Genomic DNA, 13382 nt, shown 5'->3' on the forward strand with positions numbered 1-13382 from the left:
AACCAGAGTCCCACTGAAGCATGGAGCTTTAAAAATGGTTACCTTTAAATGTTTTAAGGTACAATTAAATAAGTGTGAAAGCCCAGGGAGCATGTTATAATAGAACCTTTTCTTTTTTAATATAGCTGCCTGTCTTTGGAATGAAATGTGAGGAATGTTGGTGGTTACTCTTGCTGCTCCCCTGCTGCTGTCTCACCCTCCTGTGTTAGGGAATATAGAACTTGTGTAGTTTGGGATGCAGAACAGGCAGCAAAATGTAGGGGCTGCTTTCAGCCTTTGTGTGTTAACAGCTGTCATGGGAGAGAATTCATCCCCATTTTGCAATGTCTAAGTTGACTGGGATAGAGGAATGACTGACTTGATGACAATTTCCTAATTACTTTTTCCACCAGAAATGTTGTAGCATAAATTTTGTCCACCTTTTGGACAGGAAGCAGCCCACGTCTGTCAGCATTAGCAACCCAGCTGCTGGGACCCCCAGCAGACAGAGGTAGGGATTGTGTCTGACACAGAGTGCTCCTGCAGCATGGCCAGGATTGTTCCAACCTGAGGCTGAGAGAGACCTGGACAACCCCTGCGAGTCCAGGGGAGTTGGTGAGTTACCAAGGAGTCACTTGGGGCTGGGAGGTGGAACTGCCTAACACCCTGTCAACAGGTGAGTGTGGAAAGCTGTATTAGCTGTTAACATTTCTGGGATATTTGTGTGGGAATGCTTCTTGGCATGTCTCAATTGACAATTGATCCAGTTCCTGAGAGAACAGGCACCATCCCTGATGCTTGTGGGCATTCCTGGTGGGGCCAGGGCTGCCACACACACGGTCCTGCAGGATGACTCTGCTCCTGTGTTTTCCTGGCTGGTGTTCAGCCCCTGTCCCTGGGTCACTCCCAGCACCAAACCAGCTCATGTACAGAGAGTCTGGCAAGTCTGTTCCTGTCCTCAGGCAACCACTGACCTGAGCAGGAGAGGGACAGCATCTGCTGGAGTCGGGAAGGGTGAAGGCCACCTTCCCTACTGGAATTCCCTGTCCCTGCTCTGCTGTTCCTGTGGGGACAGAGGTCCTTTGGGGCTCAGCTCTTAACATTACCATTTGCAGGACCTTGTTCTGTCTCTTGTCCATCCCCTGCTGAGCAGAGTGGTTGTGCTGCCTCACTGGCGTGTTCTGATGTCCAGTGTTGAACCTGGGGACCTCCTGTAAGCAGCACGTTGCCCTTTCTCTGTCCCCCCTTCAAGGGCAGCTGTAGCAGCTTTCTGGTGCTTCTCAGCCCTCACGGGTGTTGGTGAAAGGGAAAGCTGATGTCTGTGCCCAGTTTGCTCCCTCTGTGCCCAGTGATCATGACTCTAGCCTCTGGTCCCTTTTAAACTAATCAGGTTCTGAATTATTTCATGCTTTCCAAACCCAAGGTGATCTTTCTGTGATGGACAGACAGAGGAAATAAACCCCAGGGAATCTAAGTCCTGAGACTAACCCTGGAAAGGTAAGACTGGCCCTGTTTCAGTCAGGGTTGTGGGTATTACAGAAGAGGCCACAGATGTTTGGAATTAATTTATTGCTTGTTGATTGCCCTTTGATTTCTTCTTAGGTCTGTGCAGGTGGTGAACATTGCAGCCCATCCATCTTCCCACATTCCCAGTGGGGCAGGTTCCAGCTCCGTGCCTAGGCCTGGCTCTGGCAAACCCAGCCCTCCTCTGCACGACTTTAAGGGCTTTGCTGCTCCGAGGTAGATGCTGATGCACAGACTGGTGCTTTGCTGAATAAGGCACCCTCGTGGTTTTCCAGATGTCTTTGTTTTCCCTCCACCTCCTGCTTATTCTGCTGGGCAGAAAAACTGGGTTCTGCTCCCTCAGGTTTTGTACCATCACGCTTTGATTTTGCTAATGTACAATCTTAGCCTTGGTTTTCTAAATAGCTTATCTGCTGGAAGGGTTTTCTGGGGTGTCACTAAACTCATACCTTGAGTCTGGTACAGCCTGTTCAAAGGTGGTGTCACTAAGCACTCCCCTTACAACAGAATAGTGCACAGTGTGCAGCAGAGCTGGGGATGTTCATCTGAGCCCAATTCTGCTCTTTATACAAGAAGTACAGATGAATGCTGCAGATCAAATTTAGGCTGATTCCATCTGCTTTTTCCTACTCCAGGACTAATCCTCGGCATGAAAGGTCTTCCAGGTAGATGAGATGCATCTGAAGGGTGACTCACTGGTTTGAGTCAAATGCAGCTCAAGCTTGTGTTGCTGGAGGAGATGGGAAGAAAAAGCAAGAAGGTGTTTGCTGTGAGAGCTGTGACACCCTGTGCTGGTGGGGGTGCAGCAGAGCCTCCAGGTCTGTGTTCCACGGATTTTGTGGCTCTTTGGTTCTGAAACATCCACGTGTGCTGTGGCATCAGCACAGCAGCTCCTGCAGCTCTACAGGCTGCACCTCCTTCCAGGAACAAGGGCTGAGTGATGTGGTCTGGATTTACAGGGGATGTGCTGTAAACTTCTGCCCTACTTACCTGTCAGTAGGGAAAAAAATTGTTAAAGCTCTACCCAGGGTTAACCTGGTAATAACTAGACTGAGCTAAGGCAATACAACCCGTGTGACACTGCTGAAACGTGCCTCAAGGGCCTCCTGAGCACTGTCAGGGAGCTGGTGTCCATGGGTCCTGTCTTCTCAGCCATTTCTGTGAGGCTGAGAATTCTTTTAAGTGTTTTATGTAAGCAGGGTACTGCTTACAGCCTGTGGGTTACATTCCTGCTTCTCTGCCTTGCCTTGGATTTCCCCACTGAATGCAGATTCTGCATCTCATCTGATGATGTTTTGTTATGTTTTTCAGACCCTCTGGCTGGAGCAGACCTGCTAAATGAGGTGACTTTGTTCTCCACTGCTATCACTGCTGTGTTTGTCTAAGACAGTGCTTGGGCATTGTTGCTTTCAGGAGCTGAAGGAATTGTGTTCAGAAAAAGTGACCCCAGCCCCTCAAGGAAGGAAGCTGTTTTCCTTCCAGCCTGGAGGAAGGAAGGGGATATTGCTAATTGCAGCTGTGTGTCCCTGGCATGGGACAGCACTCAAATACTGCCACTGTTCATGTCCCTGTGTCAGCATTTTTGTGCTTTCTCTCTGGGTCTGAAGTTGGAAGGATGGGAGTGGTGTCTGGAAGAGATGGGAGATGCACCCTTTGCTCCCATTGGGAAAGGCTGCTGGCAGTTGGCTGAATAACCATCTGTTTTCTCTTCCCAGGCTTCCTTTGCTGCAGTGCTGAGGAACTGGGTCCTGCTCTGCAGGTGGGTTTGCAGCACTGACCCCGGCACCATCTGTTTGTCCTGGTAGGTTCCTACCTGTGTCTGGTAGGTTCCCTCTGCCATGGGGATGGAAACAGGAAATTAAAACTTCATCAAAGCCTGCTGGAATATAGCACTTGGGCAATCTTTAAGAGAAGCTGTGTGTAAAGCATTGCACCATTCTCTGCCTAACTGGGCTTGGGTTCCTTTGATGCATTTAATAGCCAGAACGAACTGGGGGATCGGCTGGAAGTGAGGGAAAGCCCTGCTGAAACAACTTGGAGCCTCTTCCCTGTGTGTGGAGGGGCTGGAGGGATGTGCCACAGAGCTCTGCTCCCCTGCCCACAGCTCCCAGCACTGCACAGCCCTGGTGTTGGGCCCTGGTATTGTTGCTGCAGCTGGTGTTGTGAATCAGGCCGACGACAAGCGCATCCTACAATCCGGCTATTTCACTACACCAGGGTTGCATCATACCACTCTCTTCACTCTGCACCTGGCGTCCTGGAACCCTCCTGTCTCTTCTGGAGCATCCCTGACCCACTTCAGAGACTCTGATCTGTGCTGGTTTGGGCAAATTAGTGTTCTTGATGAACTAACGAGGTTCTAAAATAAAGCCACTTCTCGCAGGTGTGAGTCTGCTGCCACGTTTTGTGAGAGGGAGCTGGTGTCCACTTTGTAGGAGGTGTTGCATGAGGTGCTGGAGTGACTTTTCCTCATCCAGCTCGCCCTTGTCCCTGCTGGCCAGGCTGGCTGCCCACAGGCACGGGCACAGCTCTGCACTGGGTGCTGGAGCACCGTGAGGGCCGACACGGGATGCAGGCCAGGCTGCCTGTCCTCAGCTTGCCGGGTAAGTGGGTGCACCCTGGCCCTTGGTGATTGTGGCTGGCATCTGCTCAGCACAAACAATGTAAGGGGGCTGGAGCAAGTCCTCAAAAAGCAGGTTAAAATTTGTGTGTGAATGCAAGCACAGCCAGAGGCAGAAGGGGGGGGCAGGCCCAATTTTCCATTAACTTGCAAAGCCACACCAAGCTGAAATTCAAATGGGCTGCCCTCGAATTTTATTGCTGGCCTTGTTTGCTGTCTCTGCTGATCTTATCTGTAACTGCTTTTGAGGCACATGTGACAGGGGCTGCAGAGGTGTAAGAGGTGCCCATCCCTCCCCCTGTCCTCGCCTGCTGGGGCTGTGGGGTGAACGCTGAGTGGCCTCACGGCCCCAGTTCATGTTTTGTGTGATGTGGGCGAGTGTTTAAGTGGCTTATTAAATCAGGGATGGGACTGGGAGAGTTCTGAACCTTGGGTGGTAGCTCAGTAGTGTCCCCTCCCTGGATCGGGAGGGGAAGGGGGCTCTGGGTCCGTGGGGGTCTGTGCTGCCCAGCACGGCAGAGCTGCCAGCTCCCAGCCCTGGGCAAGCACAGACACTGTCTGCCACTGTCGGTGTCCCCTGGCCTCTCCAGCCCCCTGGCAGCTGAGTCCCAGCAGGGCAGCTCTCACAACCCTTGATGTCACACTCCCCCCTTTCCCTGGTTTCACTGGGAGATAAAGGGGCCGTTCCCGTCCCGCATCCGGCCCAGCTCAGTGCCACAGGCAGCAGCTTGGAGCCCAGCCAGGATGATTTACGGGATCTGGCGGGGCTGGGGCAGTATCCCAGGGAAGGGCGAGGGTGCGTGGGAGTCTTGCTCCCTTTTTCCATAATAAATCCCTGTGGGAACTGAATGTTCCCGGGTCGGGGCCAGAGGCAAACTCAACGCCTGTTTCTCTGCCGATCTGTCCTTGGGACTTAATCTCAAATCTGTTATCGCTGCCCCCATCGAGTGCTGGGAGGCACTGATGCCCATTACGGTGGTTTTGGTGTCCCTTCCAGCTATTTTTTTTCCTCCTGACCAGCTCGGAGTGGTTCGAGCCGACTCCTTTCCTCCATTAGCATCAGTGGTGGGTGTGTGCCGGTCGCCTCACTCCGGTTTTGCGGGGTATAAAGCGGGCGAGCCCCTCTCCACGCCCCGTCCCCCACCTGGCAGCCACCTGGGCAGGGGCCATGGCCGAGCTGCCCACCCCAGACCTGCCCCCGGCCCGCTGCAGCGGCCGCTTCACCATCAGCACCCTCCTGGCCATGGAGGAGGGGGCCCGGGGTCCCTTCGCCCCCGCCGAGGGGCCCGGCTGTGACAGCGCCCAGCCCTCCCTCTGCGGCAGCACCCTCTGCACCAGGACCTTCGGCTACAACACGGTGGACGTGGTGCCCGCCTACGAGCACTATGCCAACAGCAAGGGGGTGGGCGACCCCAGGAAGGGCAGGCCCACGCTGGCCGACCTGCACTCCATCCTCAAGGTAATGGGAGCTCGGCTGTGCCTGTGGCATCTCCGGCATCCCCTGGCCGTGCCGCCGGGCCCTGCGATGTGTCTGTGGTGTGTCACACTGTCTCCTGCCTCTTGGGGCCATGACTGATGCTGTGCCCTGGAAAGGCCCTGGGAGAAGCTGGAGGGGGAACCCAGCTGTTTCCAGCTGTGTACACAGCCAGAGTGTTCCCTCCAGGGATGCCTGGCTGCTGCCCACCCTCACCTGCCTTCCCCTCACCCCACAGCCTGACCCGGGCCGCCTCCACCCCGTGTGTGACCCGCAGTGGAGCAATGGGCTGCCCGAGGCTGGGCCAGAGCCTGGGCTGGAGGAGGCAGAAGGGGAGCCCGGCGGAGCCTCCGAGCAGGAACCCATCCGCTTTGGATGGGTGAAGGGCGTCATGGTGAGTGACTCATCCCACACGGAGCACCCTCCTGCCCCCACACCCCCAAGCATTTGCCCCTTGTTGCATTTTTCCCAATATCTGTATTTTTTGCAAGTGCCTGCACTGTGAGCAATTCCCTGCCCTCCTCAGCAGGGTGGTTTTCTCTCAGGCACAGCAGAGCTGGCGTGGCCTGGCCATGCCCAGGTGCCCGTGCCCTGATGGCCAGCACTCTTCTCTGTCCCCCCAGATCCGCTGCATGCTGAACATCTGGGGAGTCATCCTCTACTTGCGCTTGCCCTGGATCACTGCCCAGGCAGGAATCGGTGGGTGCTGTGGTTCCTTGGGAGCTGGGGGGGCACTGGGCTCACCACCACCAAACACCTGGGGTGGGAATGGTGTGGCATCGAGCGTGGGGTGATGTGTAGGGTCCTTGTGGGTCTCGTAGGGAAGGCAGGGTGGTCTGTGGGACTGGGCGGATGCAGGATTGAAGCAGTGCCCTCTCCCCACAGCCCTGACGTGGCTCATCATCCTGATGTCCGTGACAGTGACCACAATAACTGGCTTGTCCATCTCTGCCATATCCACCAATGGCAAAGTGAAGTCAGGTAGTGTGTTCCCTCCCAGCCACCCCGGGGGTCTCCTTCACCCTGGGGCTGCCCCATGGATGTGAACTCCTGGCACGGGCTGCAAGGTGCGGGGGGGTCCCCAAAAACCTGTGGGGGAGGCAGTAATGCCACGGGGTGCTCCCACTGCCTCAGGAGGCACCTACTTCCTCATCTCACGGAGCCTTGGGCCGGAGCTGGGCGGCTCCATCGGGCTGATCTTTGCCTTTGCAAACGCGGTGGCCGTGGCCATGCACACTGTGGGCTTTGCTGAAACTGTCCGGGACCTGCTGCAGGTAAGGAACTGCCTCGGGGTCCCATATTCCTCCTTCGTCCCATCCTCACCTTCTCCTTGCACAAGCTGCACTAATTAACATTTGTGTTAGTATTGGACCACTGATAATCAAACAGCAGCTGCTAAAACTCATGGAAATCCCAGTGGTTCAGTAAAGGGGAGGGTTATTTCCACGTTGTGAACGGTTCCCCCTCCCCAGGAGTACAACTCCCTCATTGTGGACCCCACCAACGACATCCGCATCATTGGGGTCATCACTGTGACGGTGCTGCTGGGCATCTCCCTGGCTGGCATGGAGTGGGAGGCCAAGGTAACCCTCACTTCTGCTCACGTTATTCCCCTGGGCTGATAAGAGCTGTCCCTGCTGCCCACCAGGCATCCGAGGAATGGAGGATGCCTGTAGCTCCCCAAAACGGGCGAGGGTTCCTCCTAATGCATCCTTCACTCCCTCTGTGCCCTGTCCCCCAACTCCTCAGCTGGCTCTTTCTGGTCTGGCAGGCACAGATACTGTTCTTCCTGGTCATCTTGGTTTCTTTCATAAACTACCTGGTGGGGACAGTGATCCCGGCCACCGCCGAGAAGCAATCAAAGGGTTTCTTCAGCTACCGAGGTGGGTCTGCCGTGGGCTGGGGTTGTGCTCGGCGGGTCCAAGGGCATCACTGGAGCCCAGCTCTTTGCTGTTGCTGGGGGAGATGTTTGCTCTGGGAAGGTGCTCCTTGCTGAGCTGTGTCCCCTCCCGTGGGTTCCCTGCCGTCAGTGCTGTGCCTCCATCCAGTGCTGAGGTGCTTCAGCCAGGATTAAAGCAACTGGGAGACCCAAAATGCTTCTTCTCTGCTTCCTCCCCAGCTGATATCTTTGCCCAGAACTTCGTGCCCAACTGGCGTGGGCCTGATGGCTCCTTCTTTGGCTTGTTTTCCATTTTCTTCCCGTCAGCAACCGGTATCCTGGCTGGGGCCAACATTTCAGGTGACCTGAAGGTGGGTTGTGACCAGAGCTGGCATTTCTCAGGGCTCAAGCCCTGTTTTCCCCAGGGCTTTCATTTTGATCCAACCATTAGACTCTGTTTTATTTCTTCTGTAAACTTTAGGGGAGGCTCAGCCAGGAGTTGCTCTGTGGCTTTGTGATGCAGTGAATTACAATTTCTCTTGTGTAGCAGCCACAAATAAAATGCCACATCAGTGGTGCTGCTGGAAAGCTGCCTTACATATCTCTGTGATTCCCTTGGGCAGGATCCTGCCGTGGCCATCCCCAAGGGCACCTTGATGGCCATTTTCTGGACCACTGTGTCCTACCTGGTGCTTTCTGCTACGATTGGTAAGCAGCATGTCCTCAGGTGAGCTGGGTGTATGGGCTCACCCTCCCCCAAAATGGGTGACCTGGGAGGATGCAGCTGGGGGGGGGGAGCCAGGAGCAAGCTGCAGGCACTGGCACTGATACCCTGGGGTGGGTGCCATGGGTGCCAGACCTTGTTGTGCCTCCACGTGGGGCAAAGTCACCCTGGGTGGGTGACAGAGCTCATGGCATTGCTCACAGCCATCGTGCAGTGGGGCAGCCCCGTGGTAGGGACTCGGGGGTTGTCCCAGGATGTGAGGCTGGGCTGTGTGAAACCGTGGAGAGATGCCAGCCCTGCTCTAGCCCTGTGTGTCCCCCCAGGTGCCTGCGTGGTCCGAGACGCCTCGGGCAGCCTGAACGACAGCGTGGCCGTGGGGTCTCTGGGCTGTGAGGGCCTGGCCTGCGGCTACGGCTGGAACTTCACCGCCTGTGCCCAGCGCCAGAGCTGCCGATATGGGCTCAGCAACTACTACCAGGTGCTGCTCAGCACCACCACCAGCCCAGCTCCTGCTCCTGGCTGGGTTTGTGCTGCAATGGATGGATCTCCCAGGGCAGCCGTGTGCCTGGCATCGGGGGGGGCACCCGTGCTGTTAAAGCACCCCTGTAACAGGGATGCACCAGGGAGCATCTTCTTCGGGATTGTGGACATGGCTGGACTTTGCCGCCTGGATAATGCGGATGGAAAAGCACTGAGAGTGGCAGGGTGCCAGCCTGGGGGCTGGAAATCCCTCAGGGCTGGGGGGGGGGGGGGGTTGGTGCACCAGGGGTGCCAGGGTTCCTGACCCCCTGGTTTTCACGCAGAGCATGAGCATGGTGTCTGGATTTGGGCCCCTCATCACAGCAGGGATCTTTGGTGCTACCCTCTCCTCAGCACTGGCCTGCCTTGTCTCAGCCCCCAAAGTCTTCCAGGTGAGAGGGCGGTGTGTCCACATCCCCCAGCTCCTGTCCCCAAGCCTGGCAGTGGGTGATGCTCCTGGGTGCAGAGCTCTGCAGCTGTGAGCAGCCCCGGGGTGAAGGGGATGCTGCCATCCCATGTTCCAGAGAAGCTCACCGGCCCCTGTGTGTCTCTCCCCGCAGTGTCTCTGCAAGGACCAGCTCTACCCGCTCATTGGTTTCTTTGGGAAGGGCTACGGGAGGAACAGTGAGCCCCTCCGTGGCTACATGCTCACCTACGTCATTGCCATTGGCTTCATCCTCATCGGTGGGTACTTGCCACCCTGGCACCCTGCTGGAACCTGGCACCAGCCAGTGGCTCTGTCCCTGCCACTGACAGCTCCTCCTGCTCCCACAGCTGAGCTCAACGCCATCGCCCCCATCATCTCCAACTTCTTCCTCTGCTCCTACGCCCTCATCAACTTCAGCTGCTTCCACGCCTCCATCACCAACTCCCCAGGTGGGCAGTGCCAGGCCAGGCCGTGCCCCGTGGCCGGTGGCTCGGTGCGGTGCCGTGGCGGCAGCGGCCGCTCTGTGTGTTTGCGTGCAGGCTGGCGACCCTCCTTTCGGTATTACAGCAAGTGGGCCGCGCTCTTCGGGGCCGCCGTCTCGGTGGTGATCATGTTCCTGCTGACCTGGTGGGCGGCCCTCATCGCCTTTGGCATCGTCGTCTTCCTCCTGGGATACGTCCTCTACAAAAAGCCGGGTGCGTGGCAGTGCCCCCGCACAGCGACGCCCCAGGAGGTGTCCGGGCCCATTGCTAATCCATCTTCCCCGTGCAGATGTCAACTGGGGCTCCTCCATGCAAGCCAGCTCCTACAACATGGCCCTCAACTACTCGGTGGGGCTGAGCGAAGTGGACGAGCACATCAAGAACTACAGGCAAGGGCAGCTCAGTGCTGGGCAGGGAGGGAGGGGGATGCAGAGCCAGCCACCACACCCAGTAACCCAGGATGGCTTTGTGCCCGTGGCCACATCCTTACCACCACCCTCAGTAACCAGGAGCTATGGCAAAATGTGTCTGTCTCCAAAATCCCATGTCTGTGCCGTGTCAGCAGAGGTGGAAAGCTGAGCAAACCCTGCCCTCCCTGTACCAGGCAGATGCAGACACACTGGTCTTTTTATATCAGACGAGACCAAAGAGTGAGACTGGATCCTCAGCCATGATTTTTTCTCATCCTAAAGATGCTCCCTGTAGTTGCCACTGGCCTGGCATGGGAGGAGAGCTGCAGATCATTCCAGAGAGCTGCCTCCAAAGCACCATCCCTCACTCCCTTTCCCTCCTGTCCACAGACCGCAGTGCCTGGTGCTGACCGGCCCGCCCAACTTCCGCCCAGCCCTGGTGGACTTTGTGGGGACCTTCACCAAGAACCTCAGCCTGATGCTCTGTGGCAACGTGCTGATCGTGAGTCACCTGCAGAAACCAGCTGGTTCCTTGTCCTGGGGGCAAGACCACCAGCTGTGAGGGGCTGCCTGAGCCCCTGCCCCTGCTTCCTGCAGGGCCCACGGAAGCAGAAGATGCCGGAGTCCAGGCTGACGGCAGATGGCCACGCCAAGTGGCTTATGAAGAGGAAGATCAAGGCTTTCTACACGGATGTGGTGGCTGAGGATCTGAGAAGCGGAGTCCAAATGCTCCTCCAGGTAGAGCCATCTTTGGCTGTTGATCACCAGGGTGCCTCCTCTTTCATCACAGCTCGGGGGGCTCTGACCCCCCTTCCCAACCTCCAGTCAACCCCTTTGTGTCACTGCCCCGTGGACTGACACCACTCGTGTCCATCTGTCCCTGAAGAAGGGTCTCATGGGGACACCTATCCATAGGCTGCCGGCCTCGGGAAGATGAGACCCAACATCCTAGTGCTGGGCTACAAGAGGGACTGGCGGACGGCGTCTCCACAGAGCCTGGAGGACTACGTGGGCATCCTGCAGTACGGCCACGCCGGCTCCTCCCGGGGACACCAGCTCCTGGTGGTGGCCCCGTGGCTGCTGTCGGGGACGCTGCAGCCACATGTGCAGGGTCTGGCCGGGCTGGCACTGCTGCCCCCGTTAACTGCCTCCTCCTCCCTCCTTCCAGCGACGCCTTTGATTTCAAGTACGGCGTGTGCTTAATGAGGATGAAGGAAGGGCTGAATGTTTCCCGAGTGCTGCAGGCACATGGTAAGTGATTTTGGGGTGCTCAGCGGAGTTGTGCCAGCCAGCACCATGTCCCCACACCATGTCACAGTCCTGGGGGGGGATCAAAGGGGACTGGGACAGTGAGGCGCTGCCGTGCTGCCCATGCTCTTCCCCTCCCTCCTCAGTTAACCCCACGTTCGAGGCAGCGGAGCACCCCGAGAATGGCACTGCCAGCAGAGCAGCCCCAAGCACAGGTAGGTTTGTCCTGGCTCTGGGCCATCTGGAGCATTCCCAGCTCTGAGGATTTTTTTCAGGGAGCCAGGTTAGCAGGGAGGGGCGTGGGTTTCAAGCAGTGATGGGGAGCAGGGCTGGGACCAGGAGGAAGTGGTGCCTTTAATCTGCAGCCGGCGGTGCCCCTTGCTGACATGGGGACCCCCTTGCCCCGGCAGTGGACTGCACCGCCTTGGCCGGCGAGCAGCAGGCGAGCACCATCTTCCAGAGTGAGCAGGGCAAGAAGACCATCGACATTTACTGGCTCTTCGACGATGGAGGTAACCTTCCCCTTGGGCTGCTGTGGCTCTTTGCTGCCCATCTGTCGAGATAATGTGAGCCCAGCACCTCCATCGTGGTGCCCAGGAGGGCTCGCTCCTTGCCCAGTGGTGCCGGGCCATCCCTGGCATTTGGCATCAAGAAGGCACTCTTGAGCCTGGGGGTTACTGCCACGTGTCCCGTGGGGTGTTTTGGGACAGGTCTCACGCTGCTCATCCCATACCTCCTGGGGCGCAAGAAGCGGTGGGGGAAGTGCAAAATCCGTGTGTTCGTCGGTGGGCAGATCAACAGGATGGATGAGGAGAGGAAGGCGTAAGTGCTGATGGCCCCACAGCCCCTCTTAGCCCCTCGACCGCTGCCACTGTCCCCAGGGTGGTGGCAGGACCTGCCTCCCTCCCGCTCTGCATCCCACGGGATCCGTGAGCTCTGACTGGGCTGCTTTTCCTCACTCCTTTGAAAATCAGTGTGGCTGCTGAGTGGGAAAACCTGAAGTGCAAACCAAGGCCGATGGCAGGGCTTTCTGCCACAGCAAGTCCCTGCCAGAGCTGCCATTCCCTGCTAATTTTGGGAAAATGTGTCCTTTTCGCTCTGGCAGGATTGTCTCTCTGCTGAGCAAGTTCCGCCTTGGCTTCCATGAAGTCCACATCCTCCCTGACATCAACCAGAAACCCCGGCCAGAGCAGTAACGGCCCCATTCCCCTTCCCCTGCCTCCCCAGTCCTGCCCAGCCCCTCTTCCCAGTCACCATCTGCTTGTCTTGCAGCATCAAGAGGTTCGAGGACCTGATCGCTCCCTTCAGGCTCAACGATGGCTTCAAGGACGAGGCCACAGTGAACGAGATGAGGCAGGGCTGTCCCTGGAAGATTTCTGATGAGGAGGTTGATAAAAACAGAGCCAAGGTAGCACCAGTCCTGGGGGGGTGGGTGTCCTGCAAAGGGTCTCCTGCTTTTTAGACAAAATTTGGTCTTTTTGGAAACCTTAATTTTGGGTTTGTCAACTCTCTTTGCTCGGCAGTCGCTCCGACAGGTGAGGCTGAACGAGATTTTGCTGGATTACTCGCGGGATGCAGCACTCATAGCCATGTAGGTGCCAGCAACACCCTCGTGCCCGTTCCTTCCCCCCTTCCTGGGGGGGAAATCCCAGACAGACACCCTAATGCTGTGGTGGGATGGTGCCACAACACAGGGAAAGCCCTTGGAAGGCACCAAGGGGTCTGGCCCGGGTCCAATCGGGGGGGAGGACGCGGTGCTGCCCCTTTCCAGGGAAATAACCTGCAGTGGAGGGGGCGAGGGCTGTGGCCGGGGCTGTGGCCGTGCCTCAGCACCCCCCTGTGCCGCAGCACCCCGCCCGTCGGCAGGAAGGGCCGCTGCCCCAGCGCCCTCTACATGGCCTGGCTCGAGACCCTCTCGCAGGACCTGAGACCCCCCGTCATCCTCACCCGAGGGAACCAAGAGAACGTGCTGACCTTTTACTGCCAATAAAACCTCCTGGATCCCCCTCGACTCGGCTGTGAGTTTTTCAGGCCAGTTCTGATCTCTGAGCACTCATCTCATCTCAAGGGGGACAGCCCCAGGGGCTGGGAGCAGG

The 13382-nt window shown here is 57.4% G+C and overlaps 1 protein-coding gene across 4 annotated transcripts; it reads left to right on the forward strand.

Moving 5' to 3' along the window:
- Positions 1-177: 177 nt before the first annotated feature.
- Positions 178-13297, forward strand: SLC12A3 (solute carrier family 12 member 3). 4 transcript variants are annotated; one of them, XM_064670655.1, is made up of 27 exons: positions 178-1476; positions 1582-5582; positions 5836-5991; positions 6221-6296; positions 6483-6578; positions 6732-6871; positions 7070-7180; positions 7369-7480; positions 7717-7847; positions 8100-8184; positions 8524-8678; positions 9004-9111; positions 9280-9403; positions 9494-9595; positions 9686-9841; positions 9918-10017; positions 10429-10540; positions 10636-10776; positions 10954-11060; positions 11207-11289; positions 11433-11501; positions 11697-11798; positions 11997-12108; positions 12392-12478; positions 12559-12694; positions 12810-12877; positions 13135-13297. In XM_064670655.1, exons 2-27 carry the CDS (start codon positions 5292-5294, stop codon positions 13274-13276), a joined length of 3102 nt encoding a protein of 1033 aa, XP_064526725.1. In that variant the 5' UTR covers positions 178-1476; positions 1582-5291; the 3' UTR covers positions 13277-13297. The 4 variants fall into 4 exon arrangements, with proteins under 4 accessions (XP_064526725.1, XP_064526724.1, XP_064526726.1 ...); XM_064670654.1 differs by having other exon boundaries at positions 178-5582; XM_064670656.1 differs by having other exon boundaries at positions 178-5582; positions 13153-13297.
- The last annotated feature ends 85 nt before the right edge of the window (positions 13298-13382 follow it).

This window comes from Pseudopipra pipra, chromosome 14 (genome assembly GCF_036250125.1).
Source record: "Pseudopipra pipra isolate bDixPip1 chromosome 14, bDixPip1.hap1, whole genome shotgun sequence".
NCBI lineage: Eukaryota > Metazoa > Chordata > Aves > Passeriformes > Pipridae > Pseudopipra > Pseudopipra pipra.